At 35.0% G+C, this 19,480-nt stretch overlaps 5 protein-coding genes and 1 pseudogene across 7 annotated transcripts; 4 read left to right on the top strand and 2 right to left on the bottom strand.

Annotated features, from left to right (window-relative positions):
- The first annotated feature begins 934 nt into the window (after positions 1 to 934).
- On the top strand, positions 935 to 1,306 carry LOC148266600 (rapid alkalinization factor-like). The gene has a single exon (XM_088214678.1). It carries the CDS (start codon positions 935 to 937, stop codon positions 1,304 to 1,306), a length of 372 nt encoding a protein of 123 aa, XP_088070804.1.
- Positions 1,307 to 2,968: 1,662 nt separating this feature from the next.
- LOC148266599 (protein RALF-like 32) lies at positions 2,969 to 3,691 on the top strand. Its single transcript, XM_088215087.1, has one exon. It carries the CDS (start codon positions 3,221 to 3,223, stop codon positions 3,551 to 3,553), a length of 333 nt encoding a protein of 110 aa, XP_088071213.1. The 5' UTR covers positions 2,969 to 3,220; the 3' UTR covers positions 3,554 to 3,691.
- A 171-nt stretch (positions 3,692 to 3,862) lies between these two features.
- LOC110807968 (Putative methyltransferase family protein) lies at positions 3,863 to 7,366 on the bottom strand. Of its 3 annotated transcripts, none has more exons than XM_022033291.2 (8): positions 7,120 to 7,365; positions 6,932 to 6,994; positions 6,556 to 6,622; positions 6,301 to 6,401; positions 5,073 to 5,117; positions 4,651 to 4,971; positions 4,450 to 4,552; positions 3,863 to 4,126 (listed from the first exon to the last, which is right to left on the bottom strand). In XM_022033291.2, the coding sequence occupies exons 1-8, from the start codon at positions 7,255 to 7,257 to the stop codon at positions 4,044 to 4,046; spliced, it is 921 nt and encodes a 306-aa protein (XP_021888983.1). In that variant the 5' UTR covers positions 7,258 to 7,365; the 3' UTR covers positions 3,863 to 4,043. The 3 variants fall into 3 exon arrangements, with proteins under 3 accessions (XP_021888983.1, XP_088071212.1, XP_088071211.1); XM_088215086.1 differs by having other exon boundaries at positions 7,090 to 7,220; XM_088215085.1 differs by lacking the exon at positions 6,932 to 6,994 and having other exon boundaries at positions 7,120 to 7,366.
- Positions 7,367 to 7,922: 556 nt separating this feature from the next.
- LOC110807966 (putative xyloglucan galactosyltransferase GT14) lies at positions 7,923 to 10,118 on the bottom strand. The gene has a single exon (XM_022033289.2). The coding sequence runs from the start codon at positions 9,502 to 9,504 to the stop codon at positions 7,978 to 7,980; it is 1,527 nt and encodes a 508-aa protein (XP_021888981.1). The 5' UTR covers positions 9,505 to 10,118; the 3' UTR covers positions 7,923 to 7,977.
- A 1,475-nt stretch (positions 10,119 to 11,593) lies between these two features.
- On the top strand, positions 11,594 to 13,708 carry LOC110807938 (putative xyloglucan galactosyltransferase GT14 pseudogene; annotated as a pseudogene).
- Positions 13,709 to 14,340: 632 nt separating this feature from the next.
- Positions 14,341 to 17,808, top strand: AT-HSFA5 (winged-helix DNA-binding transcription factor family protein). Its single transcript, XM_022033258.2, has 2 exons — positions 14,341 to 14,831; positions 16,343 to 17,808. The coding sequence occupies exons 1-2, from the start codon at positions 14,577 to 14,579 to the stop codon at positions 17,549 to 17,551; spliced, it is 1,464 nt and encodes a 487-aa protein (XP_021888950.1). The 5' UTR covers positions 14,341 to 14,576; the 3' UTR covers positions 17,552 to 17,808.
- Positions 17,809 to 19,480: the final 1,672 nt, after the last annotated feature.

Raw genomic sequence — 19,480 nt, 5'->3', positions numbered from 1 at the left:
GGAAGGAAACGCCTTACCATCATTGCAACTCCATTACCCGTAATAGCAAATGGAATTTCGACAAGCAAAGGCACAGCATTCTCCATTACAACCACCTTCTCTTCTTCCCGTGGCCGAACCCAATTTCGATAATACCACATGCTCAACAAGAGGACTGAAAGTCCAATCAAGAAAAACTTACCGCCCAAGGATTCCCAGTTGCTGGTGTCTGCGAGTGTTGTTAAATGCGCGGCCACCATGCAAAAGTATTTCCAATGGAGATTTCGGAAAGATTCGTTCATCTTCAGGACATAAGACAGGATATTGCAGCAGCAAGTTAATGTTATGAGTGATACTATAATGTTTGCTTGGTAAGGGAGGAAGGTTTCGCACATCAAGACCAATGAATTGGCTAAGAAAACCGTCGCTAAAAGAAATGACAGATTTGTAATTTGGAATGTCAACTTCCTCGGCATTCTCGTGGAGTTGGGATTTGATGAAGAAAGATTTACGCAGGGGGGCAAACGCTAATAGGATTACATACCGATCCACAACGCAAGTGTTGACTTTTAACAAGTACAAATATAGTTAGAAAATTCTAATTTACGAAGTTTCTGGGAAACAGAATCCAAGGTTAGTAAATGAGGAGTTGTATTTGACTAATTGTGGGCTGGGCATCAGACCCTGCCCCTTGATTCAGCTATTAAAGCCCACATATGAAACACTAAAATTTAATAATTAGATTATGCACCGTTACAATGGCACGTGTTGAAGGCGGCCCACCCCACCATGGCTGCAAAGAAACTCCATACATACCACGGGTGAAGCAGAAAGCAAAAGACCTTTTTTTCCTGCACATTCACGTTCAGCACAATAATGATTAGAGCGCTTCAACTCAGTGAGTAAACCAAAACCGACTTCTCAGAAACTAACTAAACCTCCTTACTTTCCCTAAATGGCAACCCAGTGGAAGAGAAGATCTTCACTCTGTCTTCTTCTCCTTCCGCAGCTACTCACAATGCTGCTGCTACTCCAACAATTCAGTACTGGCCACGGAGTTTCCGCTGCGGATCAGAGGAGAGAATCATGTGATGTTTCAGTGGCGGGAAATGTGGAAGCCGATGACGATCGGGAGTCGTTAATGGAGTCCGAGACGAGTAGAAGGATACTCACAGCGACGAAATTCTTGAGCTCAGGAGCTCTGCTGCGCGATTCGCCCTTCTGTGGAGGTCCTGAAAGTGGGAGACCGTACTCGAGTTGCTTGCCTGCTCCATCAAACCCCAGAACCAGAGGGTGCTTCAAGATTTACAGGTGCAGGCCTTATTGAAGTTCTTTTATTTCCAGAAAAGTAATTGAGAAACTTCAGATATTAAAATTTATTTTTTTAAAAAAAAAAAGTAAATTTGAGAATTTTAAGAAAAACATATATTGATGCAATGTGTTATTATTATATTTTATTTGATTCATGAGAATAATCTATGGATTTATTATATATATATATATATATATTTAGTGTCTGTTGATTAGAATGTTCATTCCAAAATAAATAAATTCTAATTTCATTTAAAAGTTGAAAGTTTAGAATTTATGGTGTGAGAGAGATAATGTTTTTCTCGTCCCAAGATTTTTACAAATTTAATTTTGTAAAGACAATATGAATTATTATTAATTTCATTCTTAAAAATAATATGAATTACAGATTAATATTTATATATCATTAATTGTATACATTTACATTTGATTCCGAAAATTTATGTATTGATACAAATAAATGATTTTTCAGCCAATATTGCTTCTGGGTAAGGGATGAAATTTTAAAATAATTAAGTGGTACTAATTAAATCAATTAATTTGGTAATTATTTTTATACTCAAGACTGAGAAATTTCACAAATTTGTCTGCCGTGACCCATCACAATCTTGCCTGTATTATTAATGTACCAACAATTTTTCAAGCATTTGAAAATTGTACGAAATAATCTGAAATTTTAATTAAAATTTTGTAAATAAACTTCTTAATTAGTAAACACAAAATCAAAAATTAAAAAGACTGAATTATTGTTAGTGGCCACGGTAATCATCATTAGTAGTGGGTAACATGTTTCAAACAAACAAAAAAGTTTGCCCCACAAATTGTTTATTACAATTTTATCAGTACATCAGAAAAATAAATTCATAAAATAATAAATTTAAAATTTAAATTCGTAATATTTAAATAAAATACAGAAACATCGATCATTATATCATTGTTATTTAAATATTATATTTATTTTCACAAATATTATTTTAAAGTAAAATAAATATTGTATAGTGAGATTTACCTTTTTTTCAAAAGAATATAAAAGCATATTAGTTTTTTTAACGCTGCTCAAATTACTAAAAACGTAATTGAACACCAGAAGTCTTGAACCATACAGCTACCCATGATCCTACATCTATATAACCCTGTCGGTGGAGCTGCAAATACAAATATATATATATATATATATATTGGTGCAGCCAATTATTAGGAACATGTATAATTTTGAGAAAAATTATGAAATCTTAAATTCAGTTCTATGGTTGAATTTTTTAGGGCAAGATGTAATAATTTATCCCATTTGGATTTTTTTAAGTATAAAGTGTATGGTCCAGTTATAAGATGATGGAAGCTGTCACTGTCATTTTAGGCCCAACGCAATAACTTGGCATATCAATTACCCTTTACACATTAATTGCAACGCTCCCCAAGAAAAATGGAAGCCCTTCCTAAATGACATTTTCTATCTAACCAGAAATATTCAACGCATTTATTCTTGTTTTTAGGGTTGGGGGGGAGGAATTAATAATTCTTCAGTACCATATTAAAATTTCACTCAGAAAAATTGAACCCAGGATTAAATAATTTTGATTTTGAGCATTATTTCCAAGAATTGGGATCAAATTGTTAAAGAAAGAACGTTTTTTTAACAACCCAATTCTTGGAAATAATGCTCAAAATTAAAATCAGTTGTGACAGTTGAGTGTGTGAATAAATAACTCATTAAAAAAAAAAAAAAACCAAAGAAGAAACAGGATGAGAATCATGGGGTTGGTGAAGTGCGGCTTCTCTGGTGGTCCTCTTGTGCGGTTTCCACTAAGATTTAACTTTTTTAAGTAAAATGAAGAAATAAATTAAAAGAATTTGTGGGATGCTTTCTTCTTCTTCTTCTCCTCTATAAAGTGTTTCAAAGTGGTAGTCTGAAAGAAAGAAATTAGTAAAAATGAAAATCATTGGGTGCTACTACTGCTTTCTTTTATTTGTTAGCCCACTACTCCATCTGCCTGCTCCGTCGTCTGGAATGAGCGAATCGTGCAATGGATCAATAGCAGAGTGCTATGAAGAAGATGAGATGTTGATGGAATCAGAGATTAGCCGGAGATTTCTTGAGCAGAAGAAGTACATATCGCCTGGGACGTTGAAGAGAGATCAACCAGTTTGCAATGAAGGCGAGACCGGAGAGGCTTATAGCAAATCTGGAGGCTGTCTCCCACCCCCATCTAATGCTCATAACCGAGGTTGCTTCAAGTACTATCGTTGTCGGCCTGATTCTTGATCTTATTTCTTCTCTCTTTTTTATTTTTTTTTTCTGTCTCACAGAAACTGTTATCAGCTTCAAATATATATATATACATACATGTTCGTTTGTCTAAGTAAAAGGCTTGATGATGTTCATGTCGTTTGAACTTGTAAACTACTCTTCTTGGTTTCTTTCAGTGAATCTACTGTCCCATTTTCGGAAGAAAATGAATATGATGATTCTAAATTGTCAAACATAAAACTTACCAAGGCATTATATGCTTCTACAAAAGCTTGCTTTTGGTTTCTGATGAATCAATTGAGTATAATAGAAAATGCAAATAACTGTGCAGAACAGAGATTAAAATTAAGGAAGTTGGTCAAGAACAAAATGTTCAAGCAGCAAATATCCAGTGCCACGTTCTTAGACAAAATAGCATGTCAAATATGATCTCTGACTTGGTGGAAAGATTCCATCTTTAGATTACACATTGATCATGTTCACCGTAATAGATCTAGATTGTCATCTACTTGCATGAAAGCTTCCATACCTCTCTGAGGTTAGAAGAACCATCTGTAACTTCACAAACCAGCTTTGAAGTCAGAACGCCTGCAAGGGGAAAACAGCAGAGTAGAATAAATAAATAAGCAAAAGGGTCATTTACCAAGATCCAATCCCATGACCATATCTGGCACCATCAGAATTAATTCATGCATATTGAGTAATAATATGAAATAGCATGAAGTAACTATATATATATTTCAATTCAATTGACCTTAAAAGTTTCATATCATGCACAGTTGCATACAAAGTTTTACAGGTAAAATACAAGTCTGAAGTATCTATGCATATAATTCGTAAATCAGACAACTATGACTACAATATTTGCCTCTCCACGCTTGCTACAACACATCTCAGAAGGATTAACTTACCATCTTTCTCTACCATAGATAAAAATTGCCGTGTTCCCCCGCCCACTCCAAAATAATGCTTCTTTGCTGCCATGTATACAATGCCATGAGGGTTCCTAATGCACTGCAAAGTAAGCCCTCTTAGAGCTGAAGATACTACAATTTTGCTGAAAGAAGAAAAAAAAAAGTGACAATAATGAAAACAGTTCAATGAAGCTGCACCTTCTTAATAAGTCCATAAAGACTCCGCTGAGAAGAGATGGAATAAATAGTCTCTGCCATTAGAACAACATCATAACCATCAATTGCATCACACTCAGAGCTACAGGTTAGCTCCTTTTCTTTGTCATGTCCTTGGGGAAGAAGTTGATCAACTTCACCCCAATCACCAGCAAAGAAACGTACTTCTGCTTCGGCATCAGAATTTGTTTCACCCATTCCCATACGATGAGACTTCTCCAGAACATTAGCCTTTACATTGGGTATGGTAAGACATTGCAGGACCTCGGCATTGAAGTCCTGGAAATGAATGACAGATGCACCCTGTTGCAATGAAATAAGAAGCTTAACAAGCCCGGATAGCTCCATATTCAGTCTTGGGTGCCATTATGGACATATGATAATGAAAAGATTCGGGGATTCACCTTAAGGCATGCAAAAATCCCAGGAAGACCATGACCACATCCCAGCTGAAACAAATTAAGAAAACTCATCAAGTTATGGAATGAAGGAGATGCTTAGAAATGATTAATAGTTGGGTTTGTATATTTTGAAATTAAGTCGTTAAAACCTTCACTTAGGCTTTAGATTACTGATTTTCTTTTGTTCACCAAGCAAAAAGTCATAAACTACTGATCATGGTTTTGAATATTCATTATTTGATAAATAGTAACTTCACTAAGCAACCTAAGTTTAACAAATCAACTGCGGAGATCATGACGCTTAGCTTTGAGATTCCAAGCTAGGATTTACTGAAACTGTAAAGACTATGTACACCTAGTAACTCTTTTGTTGTCCCTGCAGTTTATGTGTTGGATTGAGTTTTGCGTGGCCTTAGTCTCCTAATTTTCCCCAACAAGAAAAATGCATGCCAGTGGCATACAGGAGAGCTAATGTTTCCTTCTTTGCCAATTGATTTCTAGAGAATCAACCTACTGTTTGGGTGGAGAAACTACCTTTTGAAAAAAGGAAAAAAGTTACTTCTGAAAGGATCATATAAGCATTCTAGAAATTCACTAGCATTTTCAACCGTCAAAATTTTACTCTTTAAGTACATAACTGAAAATCAGCATTAAGAGACAAGCCTTTAAATGTTTGCTGCCCTAGGTAATATCATCCACAATGATTATTGTCAATATATACTACTTTTTCTCTTTCATAAAATTTCCTTCTCTAAGTTATAAACAGGAACTGTTTCTCTGCCTGAATCTTAAATCCTCTTTTCCAATGTCTATAGTGCCTCTTAATATTACTTACAAACATACCAACTTCTTATGTTTCTCATCAGTTTCTTCCAAGAAATCACGTACCAACATGCAAAGACATGTAGCTTTAGTAGATTTTAAAACAAACTAATCGTTTTTTTTTATTTGAAATGAAAAAACAAACTAATTGTTGGTATTGCATTTATATCTCCGATTAAACACAAGCAACGGACAATCAAAACCACCATAAACAGAACTCCTTAACAGCAAGGCAACACGCATGTGAAAAGAACACTATAATGCTTGCAATTATTAATATGACAAATGTAACAAACCAAGTTAGTGTGTCAAGCCATTAAAGAACTTGAAACAAAGACCACTGTATGGAATATCAAGACGATGAAACATCTTGCAGAAAGATAGAAGTACCTGAAAATTAAGAGCCCACCTCTAAAACTCGTTTTCCTTTAAATGATAAATTCCCATTTTGAATCTCAGAGTGAAGAGACTTGATAAGATCTAGTGAACCTTCCCATAGCTTCAATCCCCCTAAACCGGACGCAATAACATGAAATCATAGTTATGCAGAATAGTGCCACAAAAACAAGCATAATGCAATAATAACTAGGAGAACTGAACTTCAAAGAAGACAGACTCAGTAGTGAGCATTAAGTGCAAAAATACAAGTAAGGTTGATACATACCTTCGTATACACCAGGGACCAAATCGGAGTTAGATAATCCCAAAACCTCCTTAGTACTAACACGGCCCTAGAGAAAAAGAACAAATAAAAATCAAATTCACTTCTATCATACTAATTTCAAATGCTGTCGTGATTTAAAATCTAAATTTCAGATAAAATAAACTGTGATAATATATCTCAGGTGTCAACGAGCTTCACCATAACGTCAATTTTGATTTCTTAAGAAGCATGGCAGGAGCAAATTATGAACTGACTCCTTTATACTTCCCAGTAACTGAGTCTAAATTAAAACCTACTCTACATTCTTCCTGTTTCCACTACATTTTAACTAAAATTTCCCTAGAATCAAACACAGAAAGAGACAGAAATGACTTACTTTGAACAAAGTGAGTTCCCCTACATTCACTTGCTCCACGGTAAATTTCACAGAATATGGCATCTGCTTCATTATAATTCAAAAAAAAATTAACTTCTGAATTAGCTAATCAACACATTAATTAGTTTAAATGAATCAAAAAGTTCTATAGCATCAACCTATCTGCGTACATATGGCCGCAACAGTACCTCGGAGGAAAAGACTTCGACGGGAGGAGGAGGAGGAGGTAACGCGGGCTCAAAGGAATCAAGAAACGCTAACCCTAACCCTGGAGCGCCCTTTTCGTCTGATGAGGAGAACAGTTGAAAGCTTGAGTTGGTTGCCATCTCCAAGCTTCTCTTGGATTTTGCAGGCGCATGCACAGGTCTTCGGGATGTTGAAGTGAAAACGGCGAGTCTAGCAACTGAAGATACTTTTGGGTTGGGCCGCGTAATCAATGCACCATATTTATATATGCTCACAACTAAGCCCTTTTTAATTATTTAGTAATTATAATTATTTAATAAATTATAAAAGTAATAATGAAAAGTTTAATATTTATTACAATTTAATTTTTATAATCTGGTTTTGATATTTTTTTATTTATTTTAAATGTCTACTTTTCTTGTAGTTCTTAATAAAAAAATTAAAATAATTATATGTATTTTAAAGAATAATTTTAATTTTAATTAATTAATAACAAACTATATTATAACTATTTTAATTTTTTTCACTTAAAGAAATGTAAAGACCTAAATTATAACAGACTTCAAATTTCAAGTATTAATTTACTTATTATAATTATTTAAATTAATCTGGATTAATTCTATTTTAAAATTCGGAAAATTTACAAAATAAAGTGAAAAAATAATTTCTAAACTCAAAATATCAAATAAAGAGAGGCTTCTTTCCATACTTTGCACATGTAATCGACGATGCCAGAATATATCATTCAATCTCACAGAACGGAAAACTGGGTGATAAAGAGTATTGGCAGGTCTGCAAAAGAAGATAGATATAATACTGTATGTATACTGATATGTTTATCAACTGATACAACCCTAATTTCATACTTCATCTTCTTCATAAAGAGAAAATGTATACTTATAATCATCTCCATCAGCAAAACCAACACTTGGATCCTTTCCCTCTCTGATTACTCCTCTAACCATCTCAATTCTCTCTAATATTCCCTTCACCGCCAAATCAAATGCATCTTCAAACTTTTCCAATCTCGACCTGGCGTAAACTATTCCCGGAATAAGCTTTATAACCTCCTCTCTCAGACCCACCAATCTCTCCTCCGAAATTCCAAGCAAGGTCTCAGTAATGTCGATTTTCCAATCGTTTATGCTCCTTACCGGGATGTAAACCGAGTATTTCGTATGATTCTTGGGCAAATGCCATTTGTATTGAGCGTAAGCCGTGCCGGGATGGAAGAAAACAGGGATGCATCCGGCGAGAATCGAGTCAAAAATGGACCTTCTGGTGTAGGAATCTCCGGGAGGCTGTAAGCAGAAAACAGAGCTTTGAAAAACCTTCATTACATTAACTGGGTTGTCGCAGTTTGTGGCGCCGTAGTTGCAATCGAGAAGCTTGCAGTGATTTTTAGCCGCGAGGCACTGGTCTATGATTCTTCCTCGGATGGAATCCCGGTACTCCGGCCTCGGAGCGCCGGCGAAAGAGAAGAGAAACCGCCGGGAAAAGGTTCTCATTCGCTGCTGCCACTCTGAAATTTCCGAATCTTTGGAAGGATGGAAGCAGGTTGGATATGGAATTGCATAGTCGTTATTCCAAGAACTAGATTCAATTGATAACATCGACATGTTTAGTGATTCAGGCAAGAATCTGAGCTTGCTTCCCCAATCAGATTCATTATCTGTTTGTCTTCTGAAATCCCAAGCTATTCTTCCTCCTATCAAGAAATGGTCTCTTCCCCACATTGTTTTCCACTCCGGCCGCTTTGCAAGCCAGCCGACGAGATCTCGCGCGGAGGAATCTCGCACTGAAATGTTGAAACCCCAAAGGAATCTGCTCATGTCGAGCCCAGCATAAAACGGTACAAAAATGGCGGACGCGAGTGAAGAATTTTTCGTCAGGCACTCGTAATTTTTCATCTTCTTGTGAAAAATTACTTCTAACAGAAACTGATTTGTTAAAAACCAACTATCGTTCAATAATACCATCTGGGTGTCTTCGATTTTAGGACCTAGACCGGTGTTGACCAAGTATGGACACATGTTCTTATCAGTTCCTCTGGTGAGTAACCTGCAGTTATTGAGCAAATCGCCATTGAAACGGCTGGGGAGGTCATGAATGTAGATATATCTACCGAAGCAGTCATCCACGTTATTTTGGTTTTTTGGTAACTCGGAGATGGTGTGAATAGAGGAATTTTTAGTGAGATTATGAGTAAAAGAATTCTGGGTATTGAGGGATTTTTCATAACTGGTATCTGAGAACGGGACTCCATTGTTATCACCAGTTAAAGCTGAGTAATCAAAGCAGAGCAAGATTAAACAGAGGACAAAAGAGACAAGAACAACAGACCAGACATGACTGTTGCAGCATTTTCCACCGATGGGTTTCTCCATCAGACCTCGACGAGCTCCTGTGCGAGTAATTTTCGCTTCTGAAAACAGTCTTAGAGCCACATATAAGAAGAAAGAAGAAGAACCTGCCTCTATGTAATTACTCTCGTCTCTCCATGAACTAGACGAAAGGGCACGGAGAGAGACCTGGGTTTTGTCTTGGAATCGCAGGAGAAGCGCCTAATGATTATAGATGGAGAGGAAGAAGAAGAAGAAGCAGTTCCCGAATTTCAGGGACTGAAACTCGATTGAGTGTATGGATTAGCGCAGAAAGTTAACGGAGGGAGCAAACGTCCGTTACTTTTGTTGGGTAGAGACAAAAAAGTAAATGCACTGGGTCGTCTTCCTCCTCGTCCTTCTCAATAACCGACGCTTCAGGAGCTATGGAGATCAAACATCTAAAAAGCTCGTAACTTAATTACAGTGGTTTGATCGAAAAATCATTACGGAGCATACAAAGATGAAGCTGAACATAGAAAAAAAGGTTGATTTTCCTCCATTAAATCCTCATATCATTCGGTAAATTCCTATTAATTCTTTTCCCCATTCCCAAGTACGGAGAACTTTAATTATTCGCTTTGCAGTGAATTAAAGAATCACCCCACCATTAAAAGCAGCAAGCTTTTGAGTAATTTTACAGTGTATACTGAGACGGAAACACGTGGGTGACACCTGCAACATGAATGGTTTTAATTTTCTCGTGTTACCGCCGTGAATTTCGTCGCTGGTTCGGGGTTTTTATCACCGACAAAATCCGAACGGCGTCTAACTCTTTACTGTACACGTCAACAAGTAGCAAGCAGAAAACGAAAGTGGGTGCTGAATGGTTTAAGTTTAATCCGGGAAATAAAAGAATTAAAAACGTCGGAATCATTTTTAATTATATTCAAATTAAGAGTCTTACTTTTAGAAATATTATATTGAGAATAAAAACCTTAATGTATGAAAAAATGTACGTAAATTATATGACATTATTAAATATTAACAATTAATCAAATATTTCTTACGGTAATTCAATAACAGATATATATATGTGTGTGTATATATATATATGACTTTACTGGGTTTAAAGTATTGTGACCACACCCACATTACGTTTTTATTTCCTCGGGAGTTTTTCATGTTTTCCATGAGATGATCTCATTAGTTGACCCACCAAAAGTAGAACCTCATGGTTTTCGCTCTACTTTTAACAAAAATATACAAAGGATTTTTTAATATATAATTAACTAACAATATATAATTTTTTTCTAAGAAAATATAAAATGTTTAAATAATTTCAATTAAAATATAATTATGCCATCTTCGATTGTTTAATGATAACAATATTTTAAAATTATTAAGTTATAATGTTTTAAAAAAATTATTAAAAAAAAAGTTTGACTAATAAATTTAAGTAATGAAATTAAAATGTGTGTCTGACATGTTTAATGATTTATTAATTTAATTATTTAAATAAATTTATTTTATTAAAATATATGTTTAAAATGTCAAAATATTGTCTAATAAAATTTAACATATTTATTAAAATTAAATTATAATAAAAAAATATTAACAATTAAACTGTAATAAGTATTACGTTTTGAAAATTAATTTAATAATTTATTTTTTATGTCAAAAAGTATTAATTTTGTTTGAATATTTAAAAATAAAAAAAAAATTATAGACTAAATTACGAATAATCGAAGCCTATCCCAAAAACACGGTATCATTAGTTCTATTCCCACGATTCTCCACGTTGAAATTGTTTAATGGTTATATGATAAAATATTATTATACAACATAATATATAATATAATTTAATTTAATAATAAAAATATTTTCTACTTGATACTGATAGTCGTTAGAAATTAGTCTTATTTCTTTTTACAATAAAAAAACAATTTAAATTATAAAAAATATTCCAATAATTTATATATTTAATTTGAATATTTTTATTAATTTAAAATTTAAATTATAAAATAAAATTATAAGCCGGCTGCTTCCTTGCTTAACTTGTTTTGCGTGACAAGGAATCTGCGTCTCATTTTCTTCTTGACATATTCAATCATCTCTTTCTCTAGTCAACTTCGTAGTTGCCATTCAAACTCGCTGTCTTGATTTCTTCCCACCTTAATCTACACTTAATTAAAGCTTATAAATTTTCTACAGCAAACATTAAATATTATTTTATGAATTTATGTATTAAAAATTATTGATTAAAGAAAAAAATATGAAATTTGACCAATTCCTTGTCTCCTATCTTCTCTTTAGCCATTGTTGCATCCTCTGTTTGCAGAGAAAGCTTTCGGTGCCATGAAAGTTGAAGCAACTATCAGACAGTATAATCATACGGGGAAGTCCACAAGGATCAAATGGAGAAACCCATCAAGAAGAAAACAAAACAGTAAGCCATGGCTTCTTCTTCTTCTTCTTCTCTCCAGCTTCCTCGTCTTCTTCTTCTTGAATTCTACCAGGTTTAGCTTCAGATTCTCACTCAACAACCATCGACTGAACGTTACTAGTTCGGTTACCAGTAACAGAGCTTCAAGCACACAAGAAGAACTGACACCAGAGTACGATAAAAACCCCTGCCTGGGTCGATACATTTACATCCATCATCTTCCTGGGAGATTCAACGAAGATGTGGTTAAGAACTGTGAGTCGCTTAACAGACCAACTGATAAATCCAGCATGTGCGACAACATCAAAAACTATGGTTTTGGTCCGGAGATTGAAAATTCTAATGGAGTTTTATCAAATAAGAGTTGGTATTCTACAAACCAGTTTCTCCTCGAGGTCATCTTCCATGCGAAAATGAAGAAATACAAGTGTTTGACAAACGATTCGTCACTTGCATCCGCCATTTTCATACCATTCTATGCAGGTCTGGATCTCCGCCGCCATCTATGGCGGTTCACCACATCGGTTAGAGACTCCTCCGGGATTGACCTGGCGAAGTGGCTTGTGGAAAGGCCAGAGTGGAGAAGAAACTGGGGGAAAGACCATTTCATGGTTGCCGGGAGAATTTCCCGCGATTTCAGGAGAAAGACAGAGAATAACTCCGATTGGGGAAGCAAGTTTATGCTCTTGCCGGAATCTCAAAACATGTCAATTATGTCGATTGAATCAAGCTTCACCTCCAATGAAATCGCCATTCCATATCCAACATACTTTCACCCCTCTGAAAACAGAGAAATTTTGCAGTGGCAGAGGAGAATGAGAGAAACCAAAAGAGAATTTCTCTTCTCTTTCGCCGGCGCTCCAAGATCACGACGAAAAGGTTCTGTAAGAGATTTAGTCATCAGCCAATGTAAATCATCAAACAAGACATGCCGGCTTTTGGGTTGTGGAGGAGACTCTGCCTCACAGAGCTGTGACGACCCAGTTAATGTAATGAAATTGTTTACGAGTTCGATTTTCTGTTTGCAGCCTCCGGGGGATTCTTACACTCGGAGATCGATTTTTGATTCAATTTTAGGAGGGTGTATTCCGGTTTTCTTCCATCCGGGTAGTGCTTATGAGCAGTATTTCTGGCATTTGCCCAAGAATCATTCAGAGTATTCTGTGTACATGCCGGGAAATCAATTAAGAGACAGAAAATTCAGCATTGAACAGAAGTTGCTTGAGATTACAGAGGACAGAGTTGTAGCTTTAAGAGAAGCGGTTATTAAGCTGATTCCGAGGGTATTATATGCAAATCCCGGGTCTAAATTAGGGTCCTTTGAAGATGCATTTGATATAGCAATTACTAGAATTCTCAAGAGAATATCGAGAGCAGGAGAGGAGAGTGGTAGGAGCTAGCGAGAAACTAGAATCGGACTCCAACCGGGTTGCTTTGACAAAAACAGGGGATAGACAGAGGACGTTCAGGGAGATCATTCAGCTTCCGTTTGGCAAAACAGATTAAAGACAAGGGAGGACCAGAACAGGATTATTGATATATCAAATCTTTAAAGACTTAAAAATTTTGAGTAATGATGGTTCCGGGATTCCATTGGTTAACCAGAACAGAGGCAGAGGAAGAACTAGCAGACTTCTTTTACACGATTTGGTATAAAAAAAAAAAAAAACACAGAGGAGAAACAGAGGTGGAGTGAAACGGGAACGTTTTGGTAAAATTAACGAATAGCAAGTTACACATCCACTGTTTTAGCTATAATTACATTGTGGGTGTATAGTATTTTTTTTAATAGTAAATCTATATGTTAATTGATTGTGTGTTATATATATATATATATGTATATATCAATTATAACATAATAAAAATAATATTTAAACAAATATGTACATAAAAATATAATATTATTCAAACCCAAAATCTATGCTACATTAATAAATGTAGGGAACACTAAATTAAATAGTAATTGACACATAGTCAATACATGTAAAATAAACATAAACCAAAAATGGCCCTACATGGTGTTAATGTTCTCTATGGTGTGAATTGATATGAGTAGATTTATACATAGCTATATATATATAATTATCTTAATTTCTTCCGTCAAATTAAACACTCTCTTTTTTTTTAATATAATTACAAAAAAAAATTACGACCTACTAGAAAAATAAATTTGGTCCATTAATACTTTTGTATAATCTTTAATTTTTTATGGTTTAATATTTAAAATTAAAATAAATTATTTTTTTTAGAGTATATGTAAAATGTTAAACTAAATTATAACAAAAAATTAAAAATAAAATTACAATATATGTTTAATTTAAATAACTAATTTAATAATTCGGACGAAATAAAATCCCATTTGAAGAGAAAAAAACGTGACGAAAGAAATATGCGAGACAACAGATTAGACTTTTTTTTTTACTTTTCTTTCTTTTATTTTTCTTTTTATTTATTTTTTATGCATTTTCTGTTTTTGTTACAAATTCAAGATGACTGCTTCCGTAAGCGGAGCAGAGCCTGACAAACCACACGGTCGGAACGAATCCTGTCGGAATTCCGCGCCTTCCCCCGTCTCGAGGCCTCGAAGAAAGTTCCGTAGTTGAGCGGAGAAGTTGAACGATTCCTCCAAATACCCCTAATTGAAACGCCACCGTTTAATTTTTATCCAACTCCGCGGCTCGGTAAGGAGAAAATGGAGGTAGCCGCGGTGACTTCCAGTGGCGGCAGCGTCGGCGGCGTCGGCGGAGCAGGTGGAGGAGGACCAGCGCCGTTCTTATTGAAGACGTACGAGATGGTTGATGACTCAGCGACGGACGGAATCGTGTCTTGGAGCTCCAACAACCACAGCTTCGTCGTCTGGAACCCTCCAGAGTTCGCTCGTCTCCTCCTCCCAACCTACTTCAAGCACAACAACTTCTCTTCCTTCATCCGTCAGCTCAATACCTATGTCAGTCTCTCCTTCCTTTCCATTTTTATTCATTATTTTTATTTGGAATTGGGATTTATGCTTGATTGTTGATATGATCTCGATGAAATTACATGCTCTTTGACTTTATGCTGTAAATATTTTGGTGATTGGTTTTTTTCTCCAGTGATTCCCCCATTTCGCCTATTGAATTGATGAATAACCATTTTCCCCCTTAAAAACCTTTGCATCGCCAAAACGGGAACTGGAGTTTCCTTCAGGTTCTTATTTTCAAACGGAATTGCATTAATTGCAGTATGGAAATGGCTTTTTTCCCCTTTTGAGTGTTTTTGTCATCAAGATGGGAGCTGGGTTTCCTTCAAAAGTTTATTTTCCAAACGAATTGTAGTAGTTGATAATCTGCTAACGATGGTCAATGAACATGAATCAAACAGGTTCTTTATGATTTTGTTTGCATCTATACCCTTTCGCAGTTCATTGTCAAAATAAGCTTAGAGTTGGAAAAGGATCATACAAAGAGAGTTATTTGTTTCCCAACAGTCTCAATAAATTTCTAAAACTCTGGAGCTGTTATAATGTCTCCTTTTCTTACTCTGTTTAAACCGTGTGATCCATTCTGGTAACCAGGCACACCATGTTGAAGCTTGTTCTGTAATAATTGAGTTTGAAACTAACCATGGAACAATCAAGTTCGTACCTTCTCATTGAGAGGGCATGCAGTGGCTCCTGATATGTTCCTTTCATTTCCAATTTGTTCTTTGTTTTCTTTCATTGAATGCCCGTCACTGTGCTCATCCATGTGCTCTATCTTCCTTCTGAGGTCTGAAAACCACACATCAACTGTTTTCTCTAGTTTTACTAAACAATTGCTTTACTTTTTTTGTGTTTAGTCACCAGTAGTGTAATGTCCGAAGATCTTAATTTCCTCTGTTATCATCATAATACTCTAGAAAAAAAAAAAGTAAAAATAGTTGATTTTTAAGTGTTTTGCCTACTCAATTTACAGAAAACAGTTAATTGAAATTTAAACTATCAAAAAGCTGCTTTTGAACTCCATGTATGTATTGAGGCTTTCAGAACCTTGGGAATTATTCTGCTTGTGCCCTTAATCACTTGCATTGGTTATATTTGCCATCATAGTTTCTGCAATTTGTGCAGTTCTGTTTTTTCGTGCATCTCATCATTTCTTGCATGAAAAGAGGAACTTTTGCTGTAACCTAGCTTGTCATTTTACATAAGCTTGCTATAATTTCAGCTACATCAACTATAGATTAAAGGACCTCGTTGTCATTTTTAAGCAAGAAATTACGATTCTTCATCCTTATACTTGTGCAGTAGGACTCTCTTCCAGACTCAACTTAAGTTTCATGCAATGTTGACTTCCAAGTTGCCTCCACTAACTGAGTTTTCTTCCTTTTTTTCTAATCTCTACAATATTGACTTCCCCTGCATGAGAAATCTGTTCTTTTTGTGTTCTTATTGCAACTTGCAATGGATTATTGAACTGAACAAATACAGGCATGTGGTGACAGGGATTCCGAAAGATCGATCCTGAAAGGTGGGAATTTGCTAATGAAGATTTTGTGAAAGATCAAAAGCATCTCCTAAAGAATATCCATCGTAGGAAACCTATCCACAGCCATGGTAATCCACATGGGTCAACAGTAGACCCAGAAAGAGCAGCATTTGATGAAGAAATAGGGACACTTTCGCGTGACAAAGATATGCTTGAAGCAAATATCTTAAGGTCCAAGCAACAACGATCAGCGGAGAAGCTTCAGCTGGAAGAGATGACTCAACGACTCGATAATATGGAGAGGAGGCAAGAGGTTCTGATCACCACCTTGGAAAAGGCTGTGCGGGACCCCACTTTTGTTGAACATCTTGCTCGGAAAATTGAGTCTACGGATTTCTCAGCTTATAGTAAGAAAAGACGATTGCCTCAACTTGAGCATTCAAAGCCAATTATGGAAAGTAGTCTTTTGGATAACAGCAGTAGTTCTAGAGCCGAGTTTGGGAACATTTTCCATCAGGATTTCTCAAATAAGCTGAGATTAGAGTTGTCACCAGCCATTTCAGATATTAACTTGGTTTCACACAGTACGCAGTGTTCCAATGAAGATGGGGAAAGTCCTAACAGGAAAATATCTGAAGGAGATCCAAAAGATGTGCAGACAAGAACTGACGCTCATTCTTTTGCACCAGATGGATTGGAGCTTTCAGATACTGGGACATTCCCGCGAAAGATACCACCGAATGGGAATTCAAGGATGTATTCCTTGCAGCAGAGGTTGAATTCAACAGAGGAAGTTGACGGCCATGTTTCCTGTCATTTAAATCTAACTTTGGCATCTTCTTCAGTGCCAGTCAACAAAAGTTCTTGCCCGACAAGGATGCCTCAACAAAATCAAGAAATTCGAAAATCTCCAGAATCAATATTTAATGTCATCAGTAAAGGATCCGATGTTAGGGGTTTACCAAAGAAAAAAAATACACCTGATGAGAACACACCTATATCTTCCTCCCAGGAACCCCAAGATAACAACCAAGGGCGCCCAGCAGCTCCAGCTCGAGTGAATGATCTATTCTGGGAACAGTTCCTAACTGAGAGACCAGGTTCTTCAGACAATGAAGAGGCAAGTTCAACATACAGAGCAAATCCATATGAAGAACAAGAAGATAGAAGGTTAGGCCATGGAATATCAAGAAACTCCAGAAACATAGACCAGCTCAGTCTTTGAGCACCAATGTTGTAACAAAGCCAGTCAGGTTCATAACATCTTTCTCTTCTTAATTTAGATGCTTGTAATATTCCATATTTAACACTCAGATTCAGATGCATGACACAACTCCGCATGCCTATGTCTATAACTGGTTTGAATAAGATAGCATCAATCAAAACCCATTAGGTACTACTGTATACAGGCAAACAAGTATTTAGTGTTGTGAATCAACATGTGAGCGTTTTTGTTATTGAATCATGGAAATCATTTACTCAGATTGATTTGAGGCTATAAGTAAAAAATATCAATTTCCCGAGTTGGTTACAGCCTTTCTACATAATTGCTACTGTAGTATCCTTGTCGTTAGAATGAGAAGGAAGGTGTAGGCTTTAGAATTTCATGTTTATATGACAAGTTAGGATTGAAAGTTAAAAGGACTTCCTGTTCCTGTGTCTTTGACATCTTCAGAACCCTACTGCAAAGGCTATGTCTGGATAAAAATATATATATATATATATATTTTTTTTTCGGATTTCCTAATGACTTATAAGTTTATTTACTGTTTATATCATTTTTACAAATGTTGATGATCTATATAATATGATGACCAAGTTGGATTTTTTTTTTTTTCCCCCAATTAGCTATTACAATATCTATATATAATTTTAATATATATATATATATACATATGTGTATGAATTAGTAAACAAGGATTAATGTAAATTCAAATCGTTAGAAATTTGTGGTCCAAAAATAGGGAAAGCCACATGGTTTGGTACTTGGAATTCTAAGGATTAAAGAAGAATGATTCGCAGACTTGTATTACCCACAAATCTTACTGTTATCTTAATCACATAAAGAATATATTTGATGATATTCAGAATTGTTAATTTTTAAAAAAAGAGAGAATTTAAACCCTATAAAGTGAAGGCGAATTATTACTCAGAGAATTTCAAATTAACATTTCAATCTTGTGGTTTTAATCTAAACCCTATAATTCTTGTTCGATAATTATGTGAATTGCATTGTATTCAAAGACATTGATTTTTATGTTGGTGATTTTTGGCATATGCAATTTGGAATAATTTGCAGTAGCAGAAAGCAAAAAGTTAAAACTAGGTAGACATTGTCAAACAGCCGAGGTGGGGAGAGGGGGAGGGAGGGTTGTTTGACAATGAAGTTTCAATAATGGCGTCCCGCGCATGCATTAACTCTTCCACACAATACATTATGCATATGTAACTCTTATATATCGAATGCATATATATATATATATACACACACATATATATTGATGTCTACGTACACATGTACATACACACGCAATGCAGTCGTGGTAGGTGAGACTTGAGACTCACTCTCCTTCTACATTTATTGAAATTCAAGGCATCACTTACTTAAACTTGTACTCTATATATATATATATATATATATGTATATATTATATATAAATATTATATCAGATCCGTTTATACAAATTTACCCACACCCTTAAGTTTACACTCTAGCAAATCATTTTGCGAATTTTGATTCCTTGTATATTTATTTTTCACTTCATCCTTGCTCAAATTAAGGGTTTCACCCATATCTATCTATCTATCTGTGTGTATGTATATGTATATACATACACAAATATTTCAAAGTTTTGTTATCACGTTTACTGGGTATTTTAAAATATTTAAAACAATTGCTTTCAGTTTTTTGTTTATATATATATATATATATATGTCTATATATAAAGAAGATATATTTTTTAGATGGAGTCTTTAATACTTAATAGCTTTGCTATAATTACAAAAGGATCTGTTTTTTTTTTTTCCTTTTATAATATTACTTTTATTTACAAATAACAGAATTACCAATTCCTCACTCTTTTAAATTTTATTATTATTAATTTGAGAAAAATTAATTAATGGAAAATTCGTATTTACAATAAATATATAATAA

Source organism: Carica papaya, chromosome 3, assembly GCF_054855325.1.
Source record: "Carica papaya isolate Zhongbai chromosome 3, ASM5485532v1, whole genome shotgun sequence".
Lineage (NCBI taxonomy): Eukaryota > Viridiplantae > Streptophyta > Magnoliopsida > Brassicales > Caricaceae > Carica > Carica papaya.
The sequence above is the reverse complement of the archived record's forward strand: the minus strand, read 5'-3'. Positions and strand labels throughout refer to the sequence as shown.